General features: G+C 32.7%; 3 protein-coding genes across 3 annotated transcripts; 2 read left to right on the top strand and 1 right to left on the bottom strand.

The window, feature by feature from the left end:
- The first annotated feature begins 1,023 nt into the window (after positions 1-1,023).
- LOC107839897 (40S ribosomal protein S12) lies at positions 1,024-3,384 on the top strand. Its single transcript, XM_016683557.2, has 5 exons — positions 1,024-1,186; positions 1,403-1,459; positions 2,324-2,621; positions 2,950-3,015; positions 3,120-3,384. Exons 2-5 carry the CDS (start codon positions 1,452-1,454, stop codon positions 3,177-3,179), a joined length of 432 nt encoding a protein of 143 aa, XP_016539043.1. The 5' UTR covers positions 1,024-1,186; positions 1,403-1,451; the 3' UTR covers positions 3,180-3,384.
- A 1,629-nt stretch (positions 3,385-5,013) lies between these two features.
- LOC107879873 (serine/threonine-protein kinase-like protein At5g23170) lies at positions 5,014-6,788 on the bottom strand. The gene has a single exon (XM_016726805.2). The coding sequence runs from the start codon at positions 6,291-6,293 to the stop codon at positions 5,193-5,195; it is 1,101 nt and encodes a 366-aa protein (XP_016582291.1). The 5' UTR covers positions 6,294-6,788; the 3' UTR covers positions 5,014-5,192.
- A 14,921-nt stretch (positions 6,789-21,709) lies between these two features.
- Positions 21,710-24,439, top strand: LOC107839896 (transcription factor TCP8). Its single transcript, XM_016683556.2, has 2 exons — positions 21,710-23,943; positions 24,040-24,439. Exon 1 carries the CDS (start codon positions 22,256-22,258, stop codon positions 23,927-23,929), a length of 1,674 nt encoding a protein of 557 aa, XP_016539042.1. The 5' UTR covers positions 21,710-22,255; the 3' UTR covers positions 23,930-23,943; positions 24,040-24,439.
- Positions 24,440-25,962: the final 1,523 nt, after the last annotated feature.

Here is a 25,962-nt window from a genome sequence, read left to right as displayed (position 1 = left end):
TGTTCTTGAATCTCTTATTGTTCAAAACCTTCGCAAATTGTAATCAAACCTAATTTCTACAAGTTTCCTCAATTAACCAACAACACCTATTTCACTAAATCCTTGATTTCTTCCCTTTTCGCTGCTATTTCTTCATTTGAAGCTTCATATCTTCACTTACAAACAGCTCATGTTCCATTTGACAAAAATGTAATTGAATTAGCTACGGTCAGAATTGGAATTTAAGGTTCAGGAGAATCGGAGCAAGCTTAAAGTTTTGGAGACTATGGTAAATCAGTTTTTATTGAAAATTGGAGAAAATTCTTGTGCTTATCGGAAATTCATCAAATTTGATGAATTCAATTTCGTATAATCGGGTGAATGATGGGTTGGTGGATTCGTTTGTTGTTGATTGAGAAATTGATGTCGTTGTTAAAGACAGGTTCATCCTAGGACGTTTGTTGTAGTGTTTGGTTTAGTTTTTTGGTTTAGTTTTCAGGCTTCGGCAGTCTTTGGCCTATTAGTTATTTCTTCTCTATATCAATTATCGTTCAAGAGAAAGAAAATTGAAATGGATTTGTAAATGTGCTGGTGTGATTGTTGTTTTTGTGGAGTGGGTGAAGAGTGAGAATCTTGTGTTAATGGTGAAATTTTTGGTGTTGTTGCAGTAGGAAAAGTGGTGGACTGGTGTGGTATGGGTAGGGGGGTTGTGAAGAAGAAAGCAAATTTTTTTTTTATATATATACGACATCATTTTTTAAATAAATATTTATGTGACAGTGACGTAGGCGCGTGTGTAGTGCACCTCTCTTTGTGAGAGTGATAATATATCTTTAGGGGATATTTAATTCAGTTGAAAGTTATTAAGGGGTATATAATTGCCCGATTAGTTTAGAAACTAAAGTAAATTTTGACGACAAGTTGAGGAGTGATTCGATGTATTTTCTCATATGTTAATTAAATATATATACATGTATTTATAATGAAAAAACAAAGCAAACAAAATCGGTATAAATAGTTTTTTGGGCCCAATTTATAATAGCCCAAAGGAGGTACAGGAGAATGCTCACTTTAGGGTTGCCGTTTTTGATCCTCTTATATATATATATATATAACCTTTATACACTTGTTCTTCTTCCCTAACGCCCCCTTCGCCATTACTGCAGCCTCTCAAAAGCAAATTGCTTCGTCTGTAGATTCTTGAAAGGTCAGATACACATGAATTTGCTATTTTATTTAGTATATGGGAAGTTTAATGAATCTTGTTACACTATTGTAAAATAAAAAAGAATGAATATTTGGGTTTTTTTTTTTTGGATATTGGATGAGTTGACACGATATATTTAGTATGAGGGTTTATGGAGTCTGTTATTGATTCTATTTACCTGACTGAGTTTCGTGTTCGACATTTTGGAAATAACAGGTCGCTGGGTTTCTGTTGTGGGTTTTAACATTTACCAAGAAAAGAAAACATGTCTGGGTAAGTGTCGCCGTGCTGTAAGATCTCTTGTTTAAAATTGGTTTACTTGGCTGTTTATAGCTAGTAATCTAGAACTGTGATGAATTGTCTCTGTAGATTAACTGGAACATTCCATGCAATAAAACTGATGTGTTGTTATTTTAATGGATTCTAAGAAAACTAATTAGTAGGCATTTGCTAAGTCAGTTGCTTGAAGCATAATGAAATTTAGTAGCCTAGCTCAGTTTTGTCTTCTTTATTTCAGCCGTGTATTGCATCTTTGTTAGCAGTTTTATCACTGTTTGTTTATTGTTAGAATTTCAAGACCTTAGACAGAAAATTTTCAAATTTGCCCCTAAATTATATGAAGTGATTCGAATTTGCCTATAAATATTACCTTGATGGTTCACATAGTTTAGATGTAACTCTGAACCGTTTCACGTTTAATTCAGAACAAATTTGGACCTTTGCCCTTGCTGTAGTAATAAAAATCCAGAAAACAAATACTAAACAGGCTAACCATGAAAAAGACTAATATTTTATCCGATTGGTTGACCACTTAATCGTGATATCAGTGGATATTGTTAGTGGGATTTGGATGTAGATAAGATCTATCGTAAAAAGTTGTGTGTGTAGATTAAGTTTATTATTTGCTTCATCAGAAAATAATAAATTTAATATTTGCTTTGGATTTCCTACCTTCATCCTGCTCTAATGTCAACCTTTTGTGTTGGTCATGTTTGTTTTTCCTGTGTAATTGTCTTGTATACCTTTGTAACATGGCTGTGGATGATTATTTCTTGCTTTGTCAGTCTGGTTATGATCTGTGCCTATCTTGAACCTTTGATGTGAGATTTAATTCGGCTGACATTTGTATACCTGTAGAGAGGATGCTGCTGTTGCTGTTCCTGTTGCCGAGACTCCTGCTCCAGCACTTGGAGAGCCCATGGATATCATGACTGCTCTGCAGCTGGTGCTTAGGAAGTCTAAAGCTCATGGAGGTCTTGCTCGAGGACTCCATGAAGGTGCAAAGGTCATTGAGAAGCATGCTGCACAGCTATGTGTGCTGGCAGAGGACTGTGACCAGCCTGATTATGTCAAACTGGTGAAAGCACTTTGTGCTGATCACAATGTCAGTTTGATTACAGTTCCCAATGCAAAAACTCTCGGCGAATGGGCTGGTGTAAGTAGCTCATATATGGTTGTTAAGCTATGACTCGAATTTAATGTTTCCCGGTTAGCTGCTTTCTTTGTGAAAATGAAATTGGACTGCGTGTTTGTTCTAGTTATCCTTGCTTCTTTTAGGAGGGGAAAGGGTAGCAAGGGATTTTGATAAATAATCCTCAGAATGAAGTGGTTGCAGGCTTTACTTTATGTTGGCGCAGGAAGATTCTGCATATTACCAACTTTGTTGACTTCTTTAAATGTTTTGCTGCTTCTGTTTTTGTTGAAGTGCATGATGTAAGTCAAAATCAGTTTACTCATCGACTGTGATCTTTCTTCGTTTACAGCTGTGCAAGATTGATTCTGAAGGGAAAGCAAGGAAGGTTGTTGGTTGTGGCTGTGTTGTAGTGAAGGTACATCCTATATATCCCCTTTTGGATTTGCATAACCATTACTTGATGATAAGTTACCAAGCTAGAAATTCTTTTATCTTAATGAATTTCTGATTGTTCTTCAGGATTATGGTGAGGAAACTGAGGGTCTCCATATCGTCCAAGAGTACGTGAAATCTCATTAGATGGAAGTTGGTGATGCAGCTTAGGATTATGGAGCTAAAGATCCCCTGAGGCTATCTTTTGTTATTTATCTGTACTTGCATTAGTGTTGAGTATTTGAGATTTCAAACAAGTTATCGTTGTGTACTTGCAATTTTGTGTTCCCAGCAGGGGCATATCATCTAATACTCCTTTAAGTTATAATCCTGATGTCTGCCTTCCCTAGAATCAAGTTTTTCTCTCATCTTCTATCTTTTTTTTTTATGCTTGCTTTGATAACTCAAGTAAAACCATCCATGGATTAGAACCTAAATCCTCAACTTTAGTTGGATTCAACGCTCTTAAAAGCCGTGTACTAAATGCAATGAAGATTTGCTGTATGCCATGACATAAGACAGACTGAAACTGCCCAAATGTTCCATAAGTGCTCTATGCAATTATATCGCTGCTCAATTCTCCAAATGCATAACCCAGAGGACTTGACTTGTTGATCTAAATATTCGAATCTCTTGTGCATTTCAATCTAATAATTCCACAATATTTTTATTCTATTATTAATATTCTCCCATGAAAATGTTTCAAAAAGAAACTCCAATTCAACCTTACTTCCTTCCTTCCTCCTTACCCCTACTCCAACCCATCGTTGTCAACTTGGCTGCTAAAGCCTAAATCGATGTAGAGGAATGATGATGACCAGACAAAGGGTATCATTTAACAATATTATATCTTCTTTTATAATAAAGAAATAAATAAATCATAGTTTATTAATATATTAAAGTAACAATATTATAACTTCTTTTATATAAATAAATTATGGTTTATTAATATATTAAAGTGAGATAAGGGTATCATGTTTGTTTAAACGCAGAAAAACTTGTACTACTACTTTATTCATCAAAGTTGATATTCCTTTATCTCCTTTCCACATATGGATCATATTGTTTACAAATTGAAAGATCACAAAAATCTTCCTAGACAATAATATAAATACAAGCTCAAGAATAAAGTACTCTTTCTTATTAGAAAAAGTTTGTCAAATGGAATACAGGAATTAGGATTATCCAAATCCCCCAAGTCCAAACTAATAAAACGTTTTTAAAAATAAAAAATCATAAGAAAAGGAAAACAAAGTAAATAAACACAGACTCGACTCGACAGCACGATATGACTAGTCATTGACATGAAGAAAAAAAATTGTACTAAAGAAACAAGACATTACATGATCAGAAGTTCAGGATGTGTCGTACTGAATAACGAAGAAAATTTGTCTATAAAGAAAAATTAATTGAAAACTCTTAAATCCATCTCTTGTATGATGTTATATGTTAGAGAATCTTGAGTTAAGAAAACAAATAAGAATGTTAATGAAACGTTAATCTGTTAAAAGAGGTAGCTGGGAGTAGTTAAGAATAAGGAAATAGTACAACAAATACAAATGTTTCAGAAACGTGAGCTGCAAAATCAAACTACAAAACATTCTGGTCAAAACATTCTCCCAATGTAAATGTTGGAGAATTTCTTAAATATTTGACACTAAAAAGCCATTGGTAGAAGTGTAACATCACCAAAGAATTACACGTCATTTCTAAATTACAATATATCTTTGATAAACAGTCCCATTTCTACCTACTTTTGGGAGTCTTGTGTTTGGCAATGCATGCCCCTGAAAAGCCTCATCATTAACTGCTTCGAGTTGTAATCCACTCAACGAGTCATTCACTTATTGATGACTCGGTCCAGTCCGGTCCGGTCCGGTTTCGATCAAAACTAAATCCCATAAATCAGGAATGGAGTATTGGACTTGTTCTGCTTCAATAAACGCATTATAATCATAATCAAAACAACAATCACTAACTAAAATTATCCTCATCATCATTCAATAACATAAATGAATGTGGCAACTCTCTTACAAGATTCGACATAACGAGCTAATTTTTGTACAAAGCATATGTTTTAGGCTTAAAATTAGTAAAATTGCAAAAAAAACATCAAACGTACAGTGCATTCAACGATGAAAACCCAAAAATTGAACCCATCTACTCTGTGACTTTATCAGCCAATATTTCCCTAAGCAACAACTTCCTTTCATGTTGTGCACAAGTCTTGGTAACACTATTTGTAGTAATAATACTACAATGGTTTCTGCATCTTTTTCTTTTCCTTCTCAAAAGTGTTAGGCCTCTTAATATATTCCATAAAGGAAACCTAATTGGCTCAATTATCACATTCTCCATTTCCATCACAACTTCTTCAATTGATGGTCTACTTATTTTCTTTGGAGAGACACAACGTGTGGCTATGCTCAACATGTTCTTTATCGTGGCCTCCATGTACCATGGCACATGCATTCTTTTGTCACAAATTTCCAACGCACGTCCCTCTTCAATCAATTTTGTTGCCCAATCAACTATAGAAACTGGGGATTTCGAAACATCGATAGCCTTTCTTGATGACATAATCTCCAAGAGCAGTACTCCAAAACTAAAGACGTCGTTTTTGGTGCTTAATTTGCTTGGTTTGGTGTAAGCAGGATCAAGGTAGCCAATCGTGCCAGCTGGTCGAATCGAACGATGACTTGGTGAGTCATCATCGTCATGATTTTCACAATCATTTTTCATCCTTAGGGCAAGTCCAAGATCAGCCAACTTAGGATTCCAATTTGAATCAAACAAAATATTGGCAGACTTTATATCTCTATGAACAATTGATGAAGGCTTAGCTTGGTGAAGAAATTGGATCGCTTTAGCAACTTGAATGGCTATTTGGGCACGTTTAGGCCAATTAGGAAGGATATTATTTTGTGCATGAAGCATTTGGTAAAGGGTGCCATTTGGTAAGTACTCCATGATGAGAAAAGTTTCGTTCTTGGACGAGCCGTCATGACGACTCGTTCCAAGAAAGTTAACGATGAAAGAGTTTTCAGGCAAAGACGATAGAACACTTACTTCGTTCTCGAGCTTGGAGTTGTCTTCTATTTTTTGAAGTCCCAATGATTGTTTCTTTATTGCTATGATCTTACCATCTTCTTCTAACATGCCTTTGTATACACATCCATGGCTTCCTTTACCAATGAGTCTTGATTGTGAGAAGTTCTCTGTGGCTTTTTCAAGCTCTTTATACTCGAATTCCTTCATCATTTCTGTAATATTTTAAACCTTTTGCTACTTCCTATATATGCTGTAATTTGACAAGAAGATAGAAGCAAATTAGAGATTTTGGTTGTTTATAATCATGTCTTGGTTATGAAAAAGAAGCATTCTTTCTGTTGTGAGTTAGAAGGTGTAAATATATATATAGAAAAACAAGGGAATATATTAGGCAGAAAATATATATTATTTTAGTCTATTGGAATTGTACATAATATGTAGATGCAATACTTATGTTACAACCGATCACTTGTATCAAGGCGAATTATTTTCTTGGATATGACCAAATCTAACGGATTTGAGTTAATATGCAATGACAAAGTAAGCTACAAAATGTTTTTGTTCTCACATTTTAATCTGATTGGCTCCAACAGTGTATTGACCATGTTTTTAGGTTGATTAACAACACGTGTTTAGTGTAACGTCCTCCCACTTAAGCCGTATTTTTAGTATATAACAATCAATAAGTCCATAGTAAATAACTTCTCTACCTCACCTCTGAGATAATGGTATGAATTGCGTAAACTCTAACCTCCCTAGACCCCACCGTGTGAAAATACAGGTATGTAGTAGTATATGCAGAGCAAACAACTTGAATCATATAGCTTGTGAGATGCAAGGAAGTAAACCTAACAACTTGTGAAATGACAGGTCTACGTTTTGTTTATCTTCTCATTCATGATAAGCTTCAGTACAACTCAAACAAAATTAGCATCATTAACAACAAAAGTTTACAAGATTGTGTACTAGAGAACCTAACAATAGACCTCATGGTATAAATAATAAAGTAGAAAAATGCTATCATTGGGCTTCTTTTCAGTGGTGGGGTTAGTAAAAGTTAGAAAAGAAAGATATGGGCTGTAGGTGTAACCTAGTAGTTAACGTAGTGAGTTGAAAATTAGAATTTCATCAACTGTAGAGGCAAAAATACTAAATAATTTCTTCTTATTTATCCAAACATGTTTGGCAGTTACCTGATACCTCCTCTATATTTTCTAGCAGACAATCATTTGACTAGCAAGAACAGACGTGTAGCAACTCTCTCTCATAATAAATTAAGAGCAGCTGAGCAAGAACGAAATGTGCTGAAGCATCTCTTGCTGCATGCCGCAATTCCATATTTTTCCGAAAGGGTTTATTAGTAAGATGTATTATCTAGTGAAATTAATTGACCTACCCACAAACTAACAAACTAATAATACTATGATTTAAAAAAACAACAAGAAGGAGCACAAAGAAAAAGTTAAAGGGAGTTGGGCAGATCAAAAGGCAAATTAAAGGTTCAAACTCTGACGTGAGAGTGGTAAAATTAGCTGGGTTTTGGGTCCTATTCTCCTTTTGTGCTCTTTTTCTCACTTTTTTGTGTACCATATGGACCTGTGAAAAAATTTTCTGGGGATCTAAAAAAAGATTCTCATTTTATGTAATTATTAGGTCTTAATATGCTAAATTACTTTTGTAAAAGCTGAAGAAAACTTTTTCTTATTTTAATTTCATTGTCCCTTCCTTTTTTGCTTTTCGAAATTTAGAAAATCCCACGCTCATGGCATAGTTGTCGTGTCACACCAACAATCACCCATTAAACAACAATTTCTATAAGAATTGTTCTGATTCTCTTATACCAAACTAAAAATGTCATTAATTTTTCTTATTAAGTATTCATTATTCCAAATTTACTGCCACAAAGAATGATTCACACTCGCACAACGAAGGCACGTATGGATAATAAAACGCTCTAATACCGTAGGAAACTCTATTTTCCTAGTTCAAATTCGAGATATCTAATTGGTAAAAGAGGATCATTTCACCACACTGTTAGGTGTATTATTCTACCATGTAATAGCGCGAGCTACCAACTTTCCCAACCTTTAGCTTCAACTCTTACAAGTGAAATTTCATGATAATGACTATTTTTCGAGGTTGAAAAGTGGTTATTTGTGCAATTGACAAAGGAAAAAAAGGTGGATTCTACCAACAGACAGCTGAATCTGATGTCTCTAATCTGCACTACATACTACAGGTTGGCCCAGCTTAAGATTATGGATGTACTGGACTTGGGCCCCAATAGGAAGCAGTGAGCCCATTGCTGGCCCACAATACATAAGTTTTGCCTTTGGGCTCGTTATTACATGTTCAGAGCCCTATATAATAAAAGCCCAGTACTCAACAATAGAAGAAGAAGCCACACAATCAACAGAGTTCAATTTACAATTTTTGCCAGGCCCAAATTCAGAGCCCTACAACGAGTAAAAGCCCACATTCTTTTGCCAAGGACAAGCAAAAATTTATGGAATTATTATGTTGCACAAACAACATAAAACCCGACAATTTAGAGCTTAATTACAGAAAATTCTGACATTTTGCATTAATAAATCTCGATTTTGGGTCTGTTGAGATACATAATTAGCTCTCGATACATCCATTGAAAGATACATAATTAGCTCTCGATACATCCATTGAAAGATACATAATTAGCTCCCGATACAATTTTTTTCGATTTTGGGTTTGTCGAGATACATGATGCATCCAACAAAGATACATCATTAGCTCCCAATATATTTTTTCTGATTTTGGAGTTATTGAGATACATAATTAGCTCCCGATACATTCAATGAAGATACATAATTAGTTGGGATATTTGTAAGGATGAGAACTTGAGTAAATATGATAAGTTAAAGTGTATGTTTATGTTATTTACTTTATTATATTTTCTAATGGAACAATATTTACTTCTTTTTAAAAAAAAAAAAAATGGGGGAAGGGGAATGGGGAGGAGATTATAATGTGGGGAATCGAACCCTCACCAGCAAGGTGAAAGTTCAGATAACTAACTAACTAAGATTCCCCAATGGAACAATATTTACGATGTTTATATACCAACTTATTTTATTGGTACAATTTGGCGCACATTAGTAGGAAGAATCTCAATATATAAGTCACACACCTACCAACATCCATATAAGGTACTATGGATGCTTATATTTTTTAACATCAAACTGAAATTGTACAAACATCATTAAAATCGACGAATGATAAACTTTCTTTTATTTGTGACTAGTGTAGATGTACCTAATAAGTAGGGAATCATACATATAACTTTAGAATGAGTGCGTTTTATACGGCAAATTTGAAAATGGATCATTCTACACAGTAATAAATGCCCTTTGAAGCTAAGTTCTAAATTTATATAGTACCATCATCCTAACCTATAGAGGCAATAATGTTTTCATAAAAGAAGGAATTTAGACTCAACTTTGAGGAAAATTGGGTCCCTTTCTTTCTAGGAATTGTCACAATCCTAAACTTATAGGCTTTGTATTTTATAGTATGATGTTTTTCTTGAAAATTTATATAATGCAGATGAATGCTTTGTAGTATTTGGAATGGCATAGAAAGAGAAATGGAATTGCTTGCATTTGCATGTTTACCAAGCGCCCAAAAGCAACACAATAAATATCTTAAGAGTTGATATAACAACAATATATCAAGTTCAATTCTACGAGAAGATTTTGGGCAGGATGCGTACACAATTTTACCTTTTATCATGTGAAGGTAGAGAGATTAACTTTTGATAGATCCTCGACTCAAGTAAAGCATATTAAAATCAGTGGAAAAGTCATACAGAAAAGAACATTTGCAATAATTAATAATACAAAAATCAAAAGAAAAGAAAAAATAAATAAAGAATTTCAATAATTAGTGAAAAGTAGCTACTTAGGCACACAAATGATATTATTTTAACTAGTTTTCAAGCTACTTAGAAGGAGCACAGATTTTGGACGGAATTTTTGTTGGGTTCGAAGTTGAGAGGGCGTCATGCGGAAGCTATTAGTTGCAAATTATCGTGGTGATAATTCAGACGACAAAGAAAAACATACTAAAAAACATATTATTGATAGGATTTGGTCAAGCGACCTACATGTTAAAAAACTAATATAAAAAAATATAAAAAAAACTATTTGAAAAAAATCTCTTCCTAAACAAGACTCATAACGACTACATTGTAGATGTTATTGTATTGTTGTATGAGAAGAGGGGTCTTCTATTTATAGATGTCCAAAACTATTCCTCTAAGGAAGATGTTAGCCAAATATGAAAAAAAATTCTATTTTCTTTAAGGAAAAATAAAGTAGTTATGGTACTACTTTTATTTTCCTTCAATAGAAAATTAAAACTTAATTTTGATAAGAAAATTAGGACAAAAATCCTAACGAATCTCCCCTTTTTGACTTGATTTTCTGACAAAATAAATTTGATCTTCCTTCTTCACACCATCTTCATATATCACTGCTGCTTACCATGATTAAAAATTCATATGGGTTAAAAATTGAAGCCCTATGCGTTAAAAATAGAAGCATGGGTTGATATTATTGGAGTCATGTGTTATAAGTAAATATAGTTGAAAGTGGAGCCTTGTGCATTGAAAGTGAGCACAAGTTAAGAGTGCAGCTCATGCGTTAGAAGTAAATGTATGAGTTGGAAGAAGCTCAAGCGTTAAAATAAGGGAAAAGAACAAAAATAACAGCTAAAACTAAAATAATTCCACAAAACTAACACCTAAATTTAAAAACCCAGTAAATAGCCATTAAGGGATGGGTACATCACAATTCAGCCCTTCCGTTTTATGTATAGGGCCGATTTTTTATTTTTAACGGGCCTGTATTTTTTTGCCTTGTTTTTTCCATTCTTTGTTTGCTTTGAGAAAGTGAGAGAAAACTGACAACTCTTTCCACTCTCTATGGATTGGAGGAAATTATTGTCATTCAAGACTTTGACTTTTCAGTACTTAACTTGCTGACAATTAAATTTCAATTAAAGTACTTCAACTTCGTGACTTTGAGAAAATATTACGAGTCCGTCTATCTTATTTATATTAATTATTATAGGGTTTCTATACATATACATATTCTATATAATAATTATAGCATTTTTATATACATTCTATATAATTTTTAACTACAATTATTATTTAGATATATATTTTATACGACTCTATATAGTTTTTATATGCATTCTAAAAAATGTACCAATCTAGTATAAGAGAATATCAATTGAGTATATGAACACTGCAAGTATATCAATGTAGTATAAAAGTGTATTAATGTGGTATAAAAGAGTATCAATTGGGTTTAGAGACTGCATGTGCTTGCATAAAATTTCCTTTTTCTTTTTTAAAAAGTGTATCAATATAGTATAAAAGTGTATCAATGTGATATAAAAATATATCAATTGAGTATAGAGACTGCATGTGCCCAATTAGGCCAAATGGCTGAAAAGTGGTATTACTTTAGCCGATTGGCTAAGCATGTCCACCTTTTCAAACGTGGGCCATTTTTTTAAAAATGGTCATCCCATGTCCTTCCCCCTTAAAATAGCAGGGGTTGAAAGTTGAAACCCATAAACATGCATTGAAAATTGATTTTTGGTTTTAAGGATGAATTAGGTGCAGAATTATTGGTAATTTGGTTGAAGTTTTTCTTAACATGTAGCTAGACAAAGATATCCATTATCATCAAATTGATTGCATCTTGATTTGAAACCACTATCGAATCTGTTTAATCTCGTCTAACCATACCATTGTATCATTGAACCATAGGCTCTGATACCACTTGTTGGGTTTGAAATCGAGAGGACGTCATGCGGAAGCTATTAGTTGCAAATCATTGTGGTGATAATTCAGAAGACAAAGAAAAACATACTAAAAAACATATTATTGATAGGATTTGGTCAAACGACCTACATATTGAAAAACTAATATAAAAAAACATAAAATAAACTATTTGGAGAAAATCTGCTCCTAAGCAAGACTCATAACAACTACATTGTGGATGTTATTATATTGTTGTATAAGAAGAGGGTTTTTCTATTTATAGATGTCCAAAACCATTCCTACAAGAAAGATGTTAGTCAAATATGAAAAAAAAATTCTATTTTCTTTAACGAAAAATAAAGTAATTATGATACTACTTTTATTTTCCTTCAATAAAAAATTAAAATTTAATTTTGGTAAGAAAATTAGAACAAATATCCTTACAATTTTTTGAGGGAAGTTAATCGCAAATTAATATTGCTAGAAAATTTCACAAATAACTTTCTAACTTTTCGATTTATGATGTGTATTTTTGAAGTAGAATGTCAAAATAAAAGAAGCAATTTACAACGAAGGTAATTCCTTTATCCATGATTTTATATCCGAAATCTCTAATTAAAAATAAACACAAAACATACTTATAATTCTAGCTTTATGATGATGAGATTAAAGATTAGACCTTAAGAAATAAGAATTACTTGACAATAATAATTACGTACCCACTCTACCATTTTCTTCTTTTCATTTTAATATGGAAAAAGGGATGGCGCAAAATGTTGGCAACTGATTGGAGTTCAAAATATTGACTGCAAAATTTCACCCTTTAATATATGATGGACAATCTTTTGGACTTTTTATCTAAATGCAATCTTTTTTTCCACCACCCCAAATCCAATCCTTTGATTAACACACAAATGATTGCAGTTTAATCGTGTCCATTTGCTATTGATCAATTGAACTAATAAATATCTTATGAATCATTGCTTAAATATCTCTCCTTCATTCAAGTAATTAAAAAGCATTCCTTCTAATGTTGATATTCTAGTGGAGAATACAAAATTATACTTTGTAAAGCTAAAATACTTGTTTTATTTTATATAATGTGTAGAATATTTTATGTTATTTTATACATTGTGATTAACACTAATCTTTCTTTTTACAAGGATATCATTCGGATCGGTACGCAAGCACTCAACTAATTAGTTCTCACCTCATCTACTTATATGCATTAACTTGTGCTCATCTAGCCTGGTATAGAACAACTCACATTATTTTAAAAATTACACATCCATTGAAATCTCTAGGATCAAAATGGTTGAAGCACTTTTACCCCCTCAACTCGTTATGGAATTCAGGTGTACAAAGTTAGTAAAATGAAATGATGATGGGATGATCAGATAGCAGAATTCAGGTGCGGTAAAATTAATTCCTATTTGATTACCCTCATATGGTAAATAATTTGGTCAAATTCACTCACCACCATTACTCACAACACCCAAAAAAAAAAGAAGAAGAAAAGTTACTACTTAAAAAATAGTATCTTTGACTTGGTTATAGGTGCATTGAATAGTTACAAGCATAGTACAAATCTACTCATGTGGTACCAACAGAGTCAATAATTCACACACACACGTACAATTCAGAGAAAAATAAGAGAGGTAGTTCTATAGCAATTAATTGTAGGGTCATTTTTTAGGTACTGTATCTATATCACTTTTTTCCCCCCTCTCCAGTGTCAATTCTCAAAACTGTTCAAATATCCTTGGATTACGTACAAATCAACTACTAAAAGGAGGTGAAAAATAATACAATATTTAATTAATACTACTTCATTGGATTCTTCATATATAGGTTAATAATTTGTCTCTTAAAAGAAGTTCATTTCTTCAATGGTCAAAAATGTTTTTTCCTTTTCTTTTTACTTTGAACAATTCCAACATTCATCTTAAAACATTATAATACAGTACTTGTACTTCCCTCCCTACATTAATTAATATACCACTAAGTCCCGATGGTTTATTTTATTATTATTGACATAAGGGATCAAACTTGAAGTTCACATCATGCTCAAAATATGAGCTAACTAAAAGAAAATTAGTTATGACTAGAATAATATCCTTTATATACTCGTCAAATGTATTAGTACTTTGTTACATAACTCAACATGTAAAATCAACAGACCTTGGAAGAAAAAATGAGAGTAGAAGCTCTGCTGCAATTGCCTTAGCACCACCATTTACCAACTATGACAATTTTTATACACATATATAGAAAATTATACACACACACTATTAGAGTTAGAAAATCAAACTTATTAAGTATTGGAGCGAAATGGGTATAATAGTTTGAGAATTCATATAATAATCGGTTCAAATTAGATTGCAAACGAAGAATAATAACACTTGTTTTTATTGTATGGTACGTTGCTTACCTAACCTCCGACAATTTAATAAGCTCTTACACTATTATAGAACACTACACAAAAAAAAGAAAATCGAAAAAATCTCCTACAGAAATATTTGCTACGCAGCTAAAGCCTAAAAGCAACAACTCTATATAACACAAAATGGAGAAAAGATTTTTATAACAAAAGAAAATAATGGCATTTCCATTGTAGCCCACAATATATAGTAGTAATATTGAGGCTCTTACTATAATCATATGAGTAGTTGAAAAGAAAGGAGGTAATTGAGGAAAGTGACAATTGATAATGAGATCAGACAAATTGCCAGTAGCTTTCTAGTTGAAAAGACTTACGTGCACCATCTTATTGGATTGATAATAAGTCTTATTCCATACATCAATTAAATAAATAGAGAGAGATCGAGGGGGAGAGATTTCACACCTCTAATTGAAAAGGTTTATTATAATCCAAACATATTTGGTGATATGATATCATTGGTTGTTACTCCAATGACCTCTATATCATCCCCATAATCATAATAGATTTATATATATATGATTTGCTTTGGCTTATTCCTTGTTAAGACAATAAGTAACATATTTGAACCATTTTAGGTAAGGTGTCTATATTCCTCCTCTTTTATTCTTGAATGAATATTAGGTGGGTGTCTATCATATATTTTATGCCCACCTCTCATTATTTGAGTTCTGGAAAATAAAACCATGTTACAAACTATTTTATCAAACAATAAAGGGGGTGTTGTTTTTCGAATCGATACGATTAAAGGTTAAATGTTTTGATATTTTACTGATCATATACTCCTCAACTACTAAAAAGGGAGATATATATTGATGGCGACTTTTTTATTTCACAAAATAAATTGTATCTCCTCCATATTTGTTTTCGATTGCCAGAAAATTCGTAATTTCTCTTAGTATGAGAAATTGTCACGACCCAAACTATAGAGGCTCGCGTGATCCGGATGAGCTTGGCTCCCACAGGCCACAAGCCAATCCTCATATCAAACACGTTGTCTTGATAGCACATAAGGAATATATTGTAGCTCCTCGCGAACCCAGTCCTCTTGACCTAGTAATTCTACAATATGAAGAGAAGAAAATGACAGCACAACCCTCCACAGGAAGTGTGGCGGGACGTTTAGACTCATCCACCTACAACTAGAAGTCTAAAGCTTGAGCTTTTTAGAAATATAAAATCTTTTAGTGAGAAACATTTTATCCATTTAAAAAGTCTATCACATATAAATTCGAATTAATCAAATCAGTAAAATTATCTACTATGGAATGGTTAGAAAAACAAGTAATAAAAGTACAAAAATTTGTTTCACTCTTTTGTTGATTTCCTTGATACTACTAATATTGAAACAACAACCTTGATGAATCCCACCAAACAATCTGTTTTTACACCACAGTGATCAGTTGTACCCTTATGATTTGCTATTGGACCATTAGGACAAACCCCCTAATTGATGTTGAAAGTGACACATGATACATTGACACTTTCTCATACCACTGTACAGAAAATAAAAGTACTAATGCACTAAAATAAAGGGCTACTTAACAAATAAATAAAGAAATTCACTTCTTCATCATACCAAGTACACTTTATTATGTTTACATTTGCTACTTTTTACCTCATCACAAGATCAGAGATTTGAAATAAAAATAAAATTTCCAGAGAAAGTGAGAGGCAAAGTTGCAGCTTTCAGTTACTTTAGGGTAACTAACCCCACAAATTTCAGTCTCTCTTTGGATTTTGGGTCATTCTGAACAGCAATTTTTTCTTCTTTAACCATCTGAGGAAAGTAAATAGTACCATCTTCATATCATTCTTTTCACTTTCCTTTTTAGTCTATTCTTTAATTTTAACTTTCGACGTAATATGTAATCATAAAATTAAAGGATATTAAATGTATTTTACGTATCTTTAGTTTAAGATTATAAAATATCAACTTTTTTTTCATTTTTAAAATTTTATATCAAATCAAAATCAGATAAACAAATTAAAACATATACTATGTAAATACTGCAAATTAAAGAGGTAAGTTAAAAGGAAAAGGGAACAGAAAGAAATGAGGATCAACGTTGAATCAACATTTAACAGGAGAGTATTTGAGTACACAATTTTCAGGAGTGTACTAACCAATAATAAGTTTGTTTCTTCATTTAGCCCCTAGCTATAGATTTGAATATTTCTGACAGTGGTGTGACAATCAATTATATTGTTTATTTTTTTTAGCAAAAAAAAAAAAAAAGAAAATTTCTTTTTGTGGAGATAAATATTATGATGTCATCTTAGCAAATTTTGTTAATTGGAAAAGGATTGAAGAGAAAATGGGAAAATGAAGGTCACAATCAATAAACTCCATTGCATATGGGAAACCAGACAAAAATTGGTGTATGTAACAGTAAATACACAGTGAGCACTGTCTTTGCATAGCAAGCACAACAGTGAACAGTTTTCACAAAATTAGGAATACAGTAACCAATTTTGGAATTCATAACTGCTCCCAATTTAATGTTAAGATGCTTGATTCCATACGCAATTGAAATACTTGATTTCACTAGATTGTGATGGAACGGTAAATTAAATAGAACAATTAAATGGTTTTATGTAAGCGACAAATTAAAGGGTAGCTCGCTCGATGCAGTAAAGCTTTCGATGTGCTCAGGGTTTGAAGAAAGTTAAGTGTACGCAGTCTTAACTTACATTTCTGTCAGAAGCTGTTTCTACGACTTGAATCCATGAACTCCTGCACTAATGACAGCAACGGTATACTCAAAAGGATTCTCCCAATAGATTATTCAGAAAATAGTTTTTTTATTCAACTAATACCAAGTAATTTTAGCCCTTCAATTTTAAATTTTTATGCAATTGTATAATGATGATAAAATTAGATATATACCATGAGAAGTATGGTGTTCCAAGATGAGTGGGTTAGTTCAACACTTCAACTTTAAAAGTTGGACAAAATGGGAACAAAAAGAAAGCCATCTAAAAGCAGATGCTCTAAATCTAAAAACCTGATAAGTATCATTTGCCAGAAAGGAATAATCAAGCAAGCTAATGCCTAATTGTCTTCCTCTTTCTTAAGAAAATTATTACTACTACCTGGAGTATTATGTAAATAATTTTATACTATTATCAGCCTTTTAGTTAATTTTTTATGTTACTCAAAACAGAGTAATAATATCAACAGGATATATTGTTCTTTGTCTGATTAACTAAGCTGCAGAAAAATAAAAGAGTCTCGGCATGGAAATTAAATTCTTTTTATTTTATATTTTAAGGGGTCGTCTAATTTGTGCAGTAAAAAATTACAATTCGAGATACTTTTTTGAGATTATCTCATATATCATGTGATTTTTGTTCGAAAATTAGTAATTTTAGAATTGTGATGTTATTTTTGTACGACACTATGTAGGAAGGTAATTCTGCGATTAACAATCTCGGATAGAGTTATGAACCAACAAATTGACACAATTGTCTTTCATCAAAGTTTTTTTGTAAGAAGACAAAGTTAAAATCATCATAAGAGTTTATTTATAAATTTTTAACTTAAATCAAACGATTATTTTATATTGTAACGTGTATTTCTTAATTTTAGTCCAATGAACTAAATACCTATCAAAATAAATATATATTAAATAATTTCATCATTATTTAATCTTCTTATTTTAATTGCGATATACCTTAATACCCAACCAAACGTCCCCTAAAAATACTATAATTGGCTTGAGATGATTGAGGATGAGGATGTGGGTTGGGTGGTTTTTATGCTTAGTTTATATTATCTTTTATTTAATTTAATGGTAGATATATGACTGGGTCCAGATGGGACTTGTCTGGCTGATTATAATTACAAGATTTTTTAAATAATTGTTGGCTTTTCTGAAAATACTTTGATTATAATTACTAGATTTTTTAAATATTTGTCGGCTTTTCTGAAAATACTTTTTTACACTCAAGATAATATGACTAGTGCCATGAATTAAAGACTTTTAGTAGGTATAGAGTTAGGACTATTACGCCTCAATCAAAAAATAGAATTTACACTAATTTATTGAATAAATATTTATATTCACACTTCAAGTAAAATATATGAATTAATAATTAAGTAGATAATACAAATTTAAATACAAATTTGTCAATCCATGACCATACGAGTAGTTTTGTAAAGAATTATTGTTTAAATCAATATGTTACGAATTAAAATCTCATAATATGAAAAAGGTCTAATAAAAAAAGATATTTGAGATTATTAAGCACTGTAACTATTTCTCTTTAGAACTATTAGGCCTTGTCCAAAATATATTTATTATAGGCATAATCTAAACTATTGCATTTTTTTATCATGTAAAATGTTAGGACAACTAAAATATGGGTAATCTCTCTCTCTCTCTCTTTTAATCCTCAGTTATTGGTACTTTTGATTTTGAGCTACGATATTCTACAAAGAATATTTAAACCTTCAAATTAATATAAATGTGTATTATTTATTATTTGAGAAGATTTTCCTGAAAATTCAAAACGAACACCAAAAAAACGCAAAAATAACTACTACAAGTGAAAAAAAAAAAAAAATCAAGTAAGAAGAAGCGTGGGGTTAGGTTGGTATGATTTGTCCTGCTGCATTTGATGCTTTATCTGATGCCCCTCCACCCCAAACACTCGTCTATCTGCTGTGGACAAATTTAGACTTAATTTTATACCAATTATACTCGTTTAATAATGTTTTAATCTCGAAATATTATCGAAATCAAATTATTATCATGTCAAAAGTTATAACTAATAATCAAATCAAAGCGCAACTTTATTAACTAATTAAGCCCACCATGCAAGCAACATGATCATGAGTACTCCAAGCCGAACTGATCTCCCAACTCCAACTTTGTCGTAAACAGGATATCGGTGTTACCAAACAAACATTTGTGCCATTTCTAGTAATTGACATGCTTGAAATGCAATTAATCTACGTGTGTTAATTAATTAGATTTTGGTTAGGCAAATGAAGAAGATAATGCTATACTAATACACCCATAATTAAACAGGATGCTATCTATTTACAATATGACACCTGCTACCAATTGCTATGATTTGGTTATACTGAAATCATGAGGGAAAAACACAATCTAATTAAAGTAAGCAACATGGCATATACTTTACACTCAGGGGTGGTTTGGTAGAGTGCATAAGATCAATGAAAAATATAGCATATTAATAATGCTTGCATTAATAATACTTGTATTACTTATACTTGTATTAGTTATGCATGTATTATTTTTTATACATTATTTGGTTTGATGTATAAGAAATAATACATCTTACATTATTTCTATAAAAGAAATGTTTGTTTACAAAAATATCCTTCTTTGATTTTATACACTTTTTTGCAACAATTTTTTTTTGTCATCTCAAACATAATTAGTATTGTTGAACTAGTATATAGAGGTTTCGGATTAATTGCAAGACTTTCGTCTTCGCGCATGAAATATTATGCCAACGGATTAAAATAGTCGAAACAAAAATAAAATATAAGACGTAAAATTAAGAAATAGTCTCAATTTTTTTTATATCTTTTTAAAGACCTCGAAGCAAAGCAAAAATATGTTATAATTATTTAAATCAATTATTCATTGTTGTAGATTAAAATGGTGGGAAAAAAATTGTGAAATGTTTTGAAAAGATTCAATATTGCAAATTAAAATGGCGGGAAAAGGAATGGTGAAATATTTTGACGGGGAAATTGAGGGGTATTAAGGTCATTTAATAAGTTAATGCATGTATTAAAGACTTTGCAGTACAAATACATAGAAAATTGGTGGTATTAGTAATGCACACCTTAATACACAATAGAGTGTATAACTAATGCTTACATTAGTTATACATTGATTAAAAATTGTACCAAACAAGGCATTCATAATACGCATTAATTAATACATGCACTATATTTGCCAATACACTCTACCAAACGACCCTTCAGTTTCATACTTATTATTTGTCCTTAAAGTTTGTGCATGCTCTAAACAAATACATTTTGATAATATTAATCATCATTGTATTTTAATTAATGGTGCCATCTTCCATGTAATTAATATTTCTCAGTGAAACTAGGAATAACAATAAATATTTTTTAAATAAATTACGTTTATCAACATATATTACTAACATTGAGAGTAATTAAACTAATAATTCGTATATAAATGATGCAACCACAATTATGGATATCAAAGTTGGCAAAAAGGATATCGTTGGCATTGTCTATCAAATTATGGCTCGTTAGGATGTATTGATACAGTGTAAAAGAATGTTATGAACCCATTTAAATTTTTAGATTTGACCACTTTTTAATCCACATAATGTGACCCTTTGGTCTTTTAAAGGTCAAAAATAAATTTGGATTATATGTATTTTCAAAATGCCAAAAATACCTTCAATGAAAAGGTTCAATGGAATTTACTGTGGTGCTAATCACTAATCTTCTAATTGCTTAAATTAAAGTTAATGAATAGCTTGAGTATAGGCACATCAATTTTAATTTAAATATGTTGCATTAGTATTTTAGCACAATTAATACAATTTGTTAGGATCAACAAACATTCAGTACAACTATTACTCAACCCCCTATTTTTGCTAGAATTTAGTATGTGATTAATTATGGTAGCTTATTTTTGAGTATGTAAAAATCTTATGGTTATCTTTATTTAATTTGGCATTTTTCATGCCTATCATAAAATAATTCCTGGTGGGCACCTATCTACGTGGAGGATGACGATAACTTTGTCTCAATTTCCTTTGTAAAAAATTCTTGTCGTAAAGATTAAGATTGACAGATAGAGAATAGTAGTAATAGTTAAATTATGTTTTTGTGTGTGTCTACATTACAGAAACAAGGTATTTATGGCCCCATCACCTTCAAAATGCATGCAATAATTAAAGAAAAATTCACTTACATGCCTTCACCATAACAGTATTTCATAATACTTAAAAGACAAAACAGAAATAGTACTTTATTCATAATATAATATTCTCGAATCACCTGGGAGTTAAATATACGCAATCAGTTATCAGGGGCACAGCTAAATAGCTAATAGATGGAAGCGGTTCGAAAATTACCCTACTTGAAAGGTCTAATTATATTTAGTGTATCTCTTACATGGTGATTATATTGTTTGATATTTTTACTTTTTTATTTTTTGCCTCATGCTTTGGCGAAAATCATGCCTCCGACGACTTACAGCGGTAATAAAAATGTCGCATACTTAAAGAGATAAGACCTCTAGTGCAGCGATGAGATGAAATATTCCGTGACTTATTATAACAAGTTAAAATAGAATAATAGTAAAAAGTAAATTAATTCTTTAAATTGCCATTCTTTTTTTTTTTTTTTTTCTTCAAAAATATCATTTCTATAAACTATGCTTCCCTACCCACCCCCACTCCCTTCCCCACAACACCTTTATCAAACTCCAGAACTCTTCTTTCTCTCATTCATGTCCTCATCTGCTTCTCTCTCTGTTTCTCACTGGGAAGAAAACAAGAGTCAATCAGAGAAGAACTTAAATGAACCCCACAAAAACTCTTATAGTCCAAGTTAGCCCCCACCCTCAAATTTCTCTGCTCCTATCTTACTCTAAAGTTTTTTTTTCTTTTTTTTTTTACAGATTTTTTCTAGTGTTTCTCTCTCTTCCCCCACCTTTCTTTCTTTTGAATTTGGAAGAAGAGGGGGGGAGGAGATGGAGATGGGGATATTGAGAAGTTAGAATACAAATTATCAGACACAGAGAGAAAAAAAAAACAGACAGATAAAGAAAGAACAGTTTTCTTGAACCCACCAACAAAATTCTTGATTACCCCACCCACCCCCACATTCCAACCCAGGTCCAGGCCACCACTCTCTCTCTCTCTTTCTTTCTCTCTCTCCTAAAACACAAAAATATGGAACTCACTGATTTACAAAGCAACAATACTAATAGCACTAGTAAACAGCAAAGCACCACCCCTTCTCCACCTCTCCACCACCAGCACCAGCATCAACATCAGCATCAGCAGCATCAGTACCAGCTACTTTCCCAGCACCATCACCAACACCACCAGCAGCAGCAGCTTCAACAACAACAACAACAACAACAACATGGGAGATCATCAGTTCCTTTTATGTCCTCTATATCCATCCAGCAGCCTTCTGCACCACCTGGGCTTACTAATTCTGCAAGTCCTTCACCTGCTGCTGCTGCTACCAGTGCTTCTCCTTCTACTTCTTCACCTACTCCTCAACAGCAGCAGCAGCAGCCGCCTCACTTAGTGGACGCTTCTCTTGCTATCGCCACTAGATCCGACTCCCTGATTGACCCAAACAAGAAATCTCAGCCACAACAACAGCAGCTGGCAATTCAACAAACACAAATTGTTCCACAGCCGCAGCAGCCACCGCCGAAGCGACAAACAAAGGATCGGCACACCAAAGTTGACGGACGAGGGCGGCGCATCCGAATGCCAGCCGCCTGTGCAGCTAGGGTTTTCCAATTGACCAGAGAATTAGGTCACAAGTCCGACGGAGAAACCATTGAGTGGCTATTACAGCAAGCCGAGCCTGCCATCATCGCTGCCACTGGCACCGGCACAATCCCAGCCAACTTTTCCACTCTCAACATATCCCTCCGCAGCAGTGGCTCCAGTCTCACCGCTCCTCCTTCTAAGTCTGCTCCGCATTCTTTTCACAGCGCTTTAGCTCTAGCTGCTGCTCACCATACCCCTCATCCTTTCGAAGAAGGATTCTCACACATGCTAGGGTTTCATCAGAATCCTCATCTCCTGACCCAAAATCCAATCGGAGAATCATTACCGGGAGGTGGAGGTGGTGGTGGTAACAGCGGCGATGGTAGTGGAGGTGGTCAAGAGGGGGCTGATAATTACCTTCGGAAAAGATACCGAGAGGATTTGTTCAAAGAAGAAGGTTCAAGTAATCCACAAGGAGAAGCTTCTGGAGGATCTAGTTCACCTTCAAATAAGCAGTTCAAGGGAAATTCTTCGCAATTGCCCAAGTCCAATTCCTCCCAAGAAGGTGTAGCTGGACCATCATCTAATATGCTTCGGCATACAAATATGATGCCAGCTACCGGCTTATGGGCGGTGGCACCACCACCCAGCAGCGGAACAACTGGCAGCCCATTCTGGATGCTGCCGGTCACGGCTAGTGGGAGCGGACAGACGTTGTCCGCTCCCATGGCAAGCACATCAGGAACTACAACACTTGAGTCTCAAATGTGGCCTTTCCATATGAGTAGCTCAAACACTATTCAAGCACCATTACATTTCATGCCTAGGTTTAATATCCCACCAAATCTTGAATTTCAAAGTGGTAGAGGAAACCCATTACAACTAGGCTCAATGTTAATGCAGCAACAACAACAACAACCATCTCAACATCTCGGGCTCGGAATGTCTGAAACTAATTTGGGCATGTTAGCTGCCCTTAATGTGTATTCAAGAGGTGGTTTGAATATAAATTCAGACCATCAAAGTCACTCCTTGGAACATCATCATCAGCAACAACAACCTCAACCTCAACCTACAGATAGCGACAATGACGATCCAAACAACTCTCAGTAAAATCTATAATATTGGTCAGTTCTTTTTTTAGTATATGATGCATTTATCAAATCCTTTATTTTGTTTTCATAGTTTCAAAAATGTCCACTAAATTTTTATGGATTGTGCAGGTTTTAAATTTCTAAAGTGTGCTGGAGTGAAAGTGCTTGAAAGATTCATTTGCATATGAATTGAGGATTTGATGGAAGACAGACAGATCAGAGAGGTATATGTTAGTTGTCATTTGGTTTTGTCTGTCATTATTACTCCTTTTATTTTTTGTTTGTTTCTTTGGTGAACCTTTTGCTAGAGAAGAGTTGTGAAGGATTTGAATTGTATTTTGTTAGGTTTTGGTCCATTGGGATATTAATTAGCTAGCTAGGAGTGAAGAGAGAGATTTGTATAGGAGGAGATTATATATTTGTGTTTAGTATTTTTCAAAAAACTTAGCTTGCTCATGTTGTGTGTATCAGAAAATTGCAAAAAAAAAAAAAACAGTTTCAAAAAAAAAAAGAAGAAAAATTACTACTATTATAGTGTACGTTCAAATGTATTGGTTCTTTTTATTTATTGTCTTGAGTCGAGGTTTATCAGAATTCAAAAACATCTTTTTACCTTACTTCTAAGGTAGAATTACGGACCGCCGCGTATATTTTACCCTTCTCATTATGATATTGTTGTAAAGACCATTTTTTTCTCAAAGTTACTGACAATTGATGGTAAAACTGGAAAAGCCCTTTTACATTGTCTCTTTTTTTTTCCCACGGTGAAAGATGAGGGAATTGCAGCTTTCCTTTTTAATTTTCTTCCCTCCACTTTTTTTAAATCCCAAATTTTAGTTTTAAAAAAGATGGAAAATAAAAACAGAAACTTTTTCTTGAAGAGGAATGCATAACCAGGAGCATGTTGTTGTATTTATGGTACTAAATACCTTTTTCTGGTTTCAATAATTTCATTTTATTCTTTTACGTGTCCTTTCTTTACTAAGGAAACCACATGTGACTTCTCTACACATTTCTGGATAGAAATTTAAAAAAAATGAGAAATCTAATGTAAGTATTTCTGGTAACAACAAACATATCTCCAGGCTACTGTTTCTTCAATGGAAACTAGAGAGTGACATTTTAACTCTATTAGTTTTGGTACCTTGAGAAAATTGTACAATAATTTAACTTATATATATTGACATAGTAAAATTATCGTTATCGTATTAACTTGTTTTAATTGATCGTAACAAATTATTTACTAGTACTACATTATTTATGTTAGTAAATTTTGTAGAAGTTTATATGTTCTGAGACTGAGTGTGACATTTTGTAATTTGACTTGTACAGTCAATTCATGAAGACTTTCTTGTTTTCATTACTTAATCATTTTCTTGCATTAAATTATTACAGTTGAGGATATTTTTGTCCTTTTGCATCCTTTTTGGACTGTTTCCACTTGTCTTCGCCTAAGATTAATTAGAGTATTGTTTAGCATTTGGCAGCCCCATTTTGTCGTTAATTAGTGATTTGTTCGAACTAATAAATCATTTCTCATGTAACCCCAAATGTCATTATGACATTTTTAATACACCTTTGGCAAAATCTTGAATGGCACCAGAAAAAGATATTGTATTCAAGATTTTCGTTTTGTATAAATTCTAGTAGTGGGTCACATGTGACTACCAAGAATTTTATACGCCTCAAAAATTATTTCCATTTTTTTTGTCTCTGTGTTCTAATTTTGGAATTTTCATTTAATGTACTTTTGCACTATTTATTTGTATTGTTGACAACCCGCTAAGCAAATATTATATATTATGTATTTTCGATAATGATATTTTTCTATAGAAACCAATATACATTTGAATAAATGATGTTGTTATAGAGAGTTAATACAATTATTTCTTAGCATTGGATTCTCTTTTGGTGGGTTTGTTATTTATTCGTAATAATTGATGATTCCCAGGAACTGAATTCTCTCAGTCTCGTCCATTGATGCAAATTTTCTTTTAGTTTTTATCGGAAATATTATAAGAAGGGACTTATAATATTCAAAATCAACTATAA

This window comes from Capsicum annuum, chromosome 8 (assembly GCF_002878395.1).
Source record: "Capsicum annuum cultivar UCD-10X-F1 chromosome 8, UCD10Xv1.1, whole genome shotgun sequence".
Taxonomy (NCBI): Eukaryota; Viridiplantae; Streptophyta; class Magnoliopsida; order Solanales; family Solanaceae; genus Capsicum; species Capsicum annuum.
Note: the sequence above shows the minus strand (reverse complement) of the source record. Positions and strands in the feature narration are given on the sequence as shown.

Bases quoted from the DNA above. Each gene is read 5' to 3' on its own strand.
- LOC107839896 (XM_016683556.2), top strand. From the start codon at position 22,256: ATGGAACTCACTGATTTACAAAGCAACAATACTAATAGCACTAGTAAA.
- LOC107879873 (XM_016726805.2), bottom strand. From the start codon at position 6,293: ATGATGAAGGAATTCGAGTATAAAGAGCTTGAAAAAGCCACAGAGAAC.
- LOC107839897 (XM_016683557.2), top strand. The intron at 2,622-2,949 runs GTAAGTAGCTCA...CTTCGTTTACAG, and splicing joins CTCTCGGCGAATGGGCTGGT to CTGTGCAAGATTGATTCTGA. The intron at 3,016-3,119 runs GTACATCCTATA...ATTGTTCTTCAG, and splicing joins GTGGCTGTGTTGTAGTGAAG to GATTATGGTGAGGAAACTGA.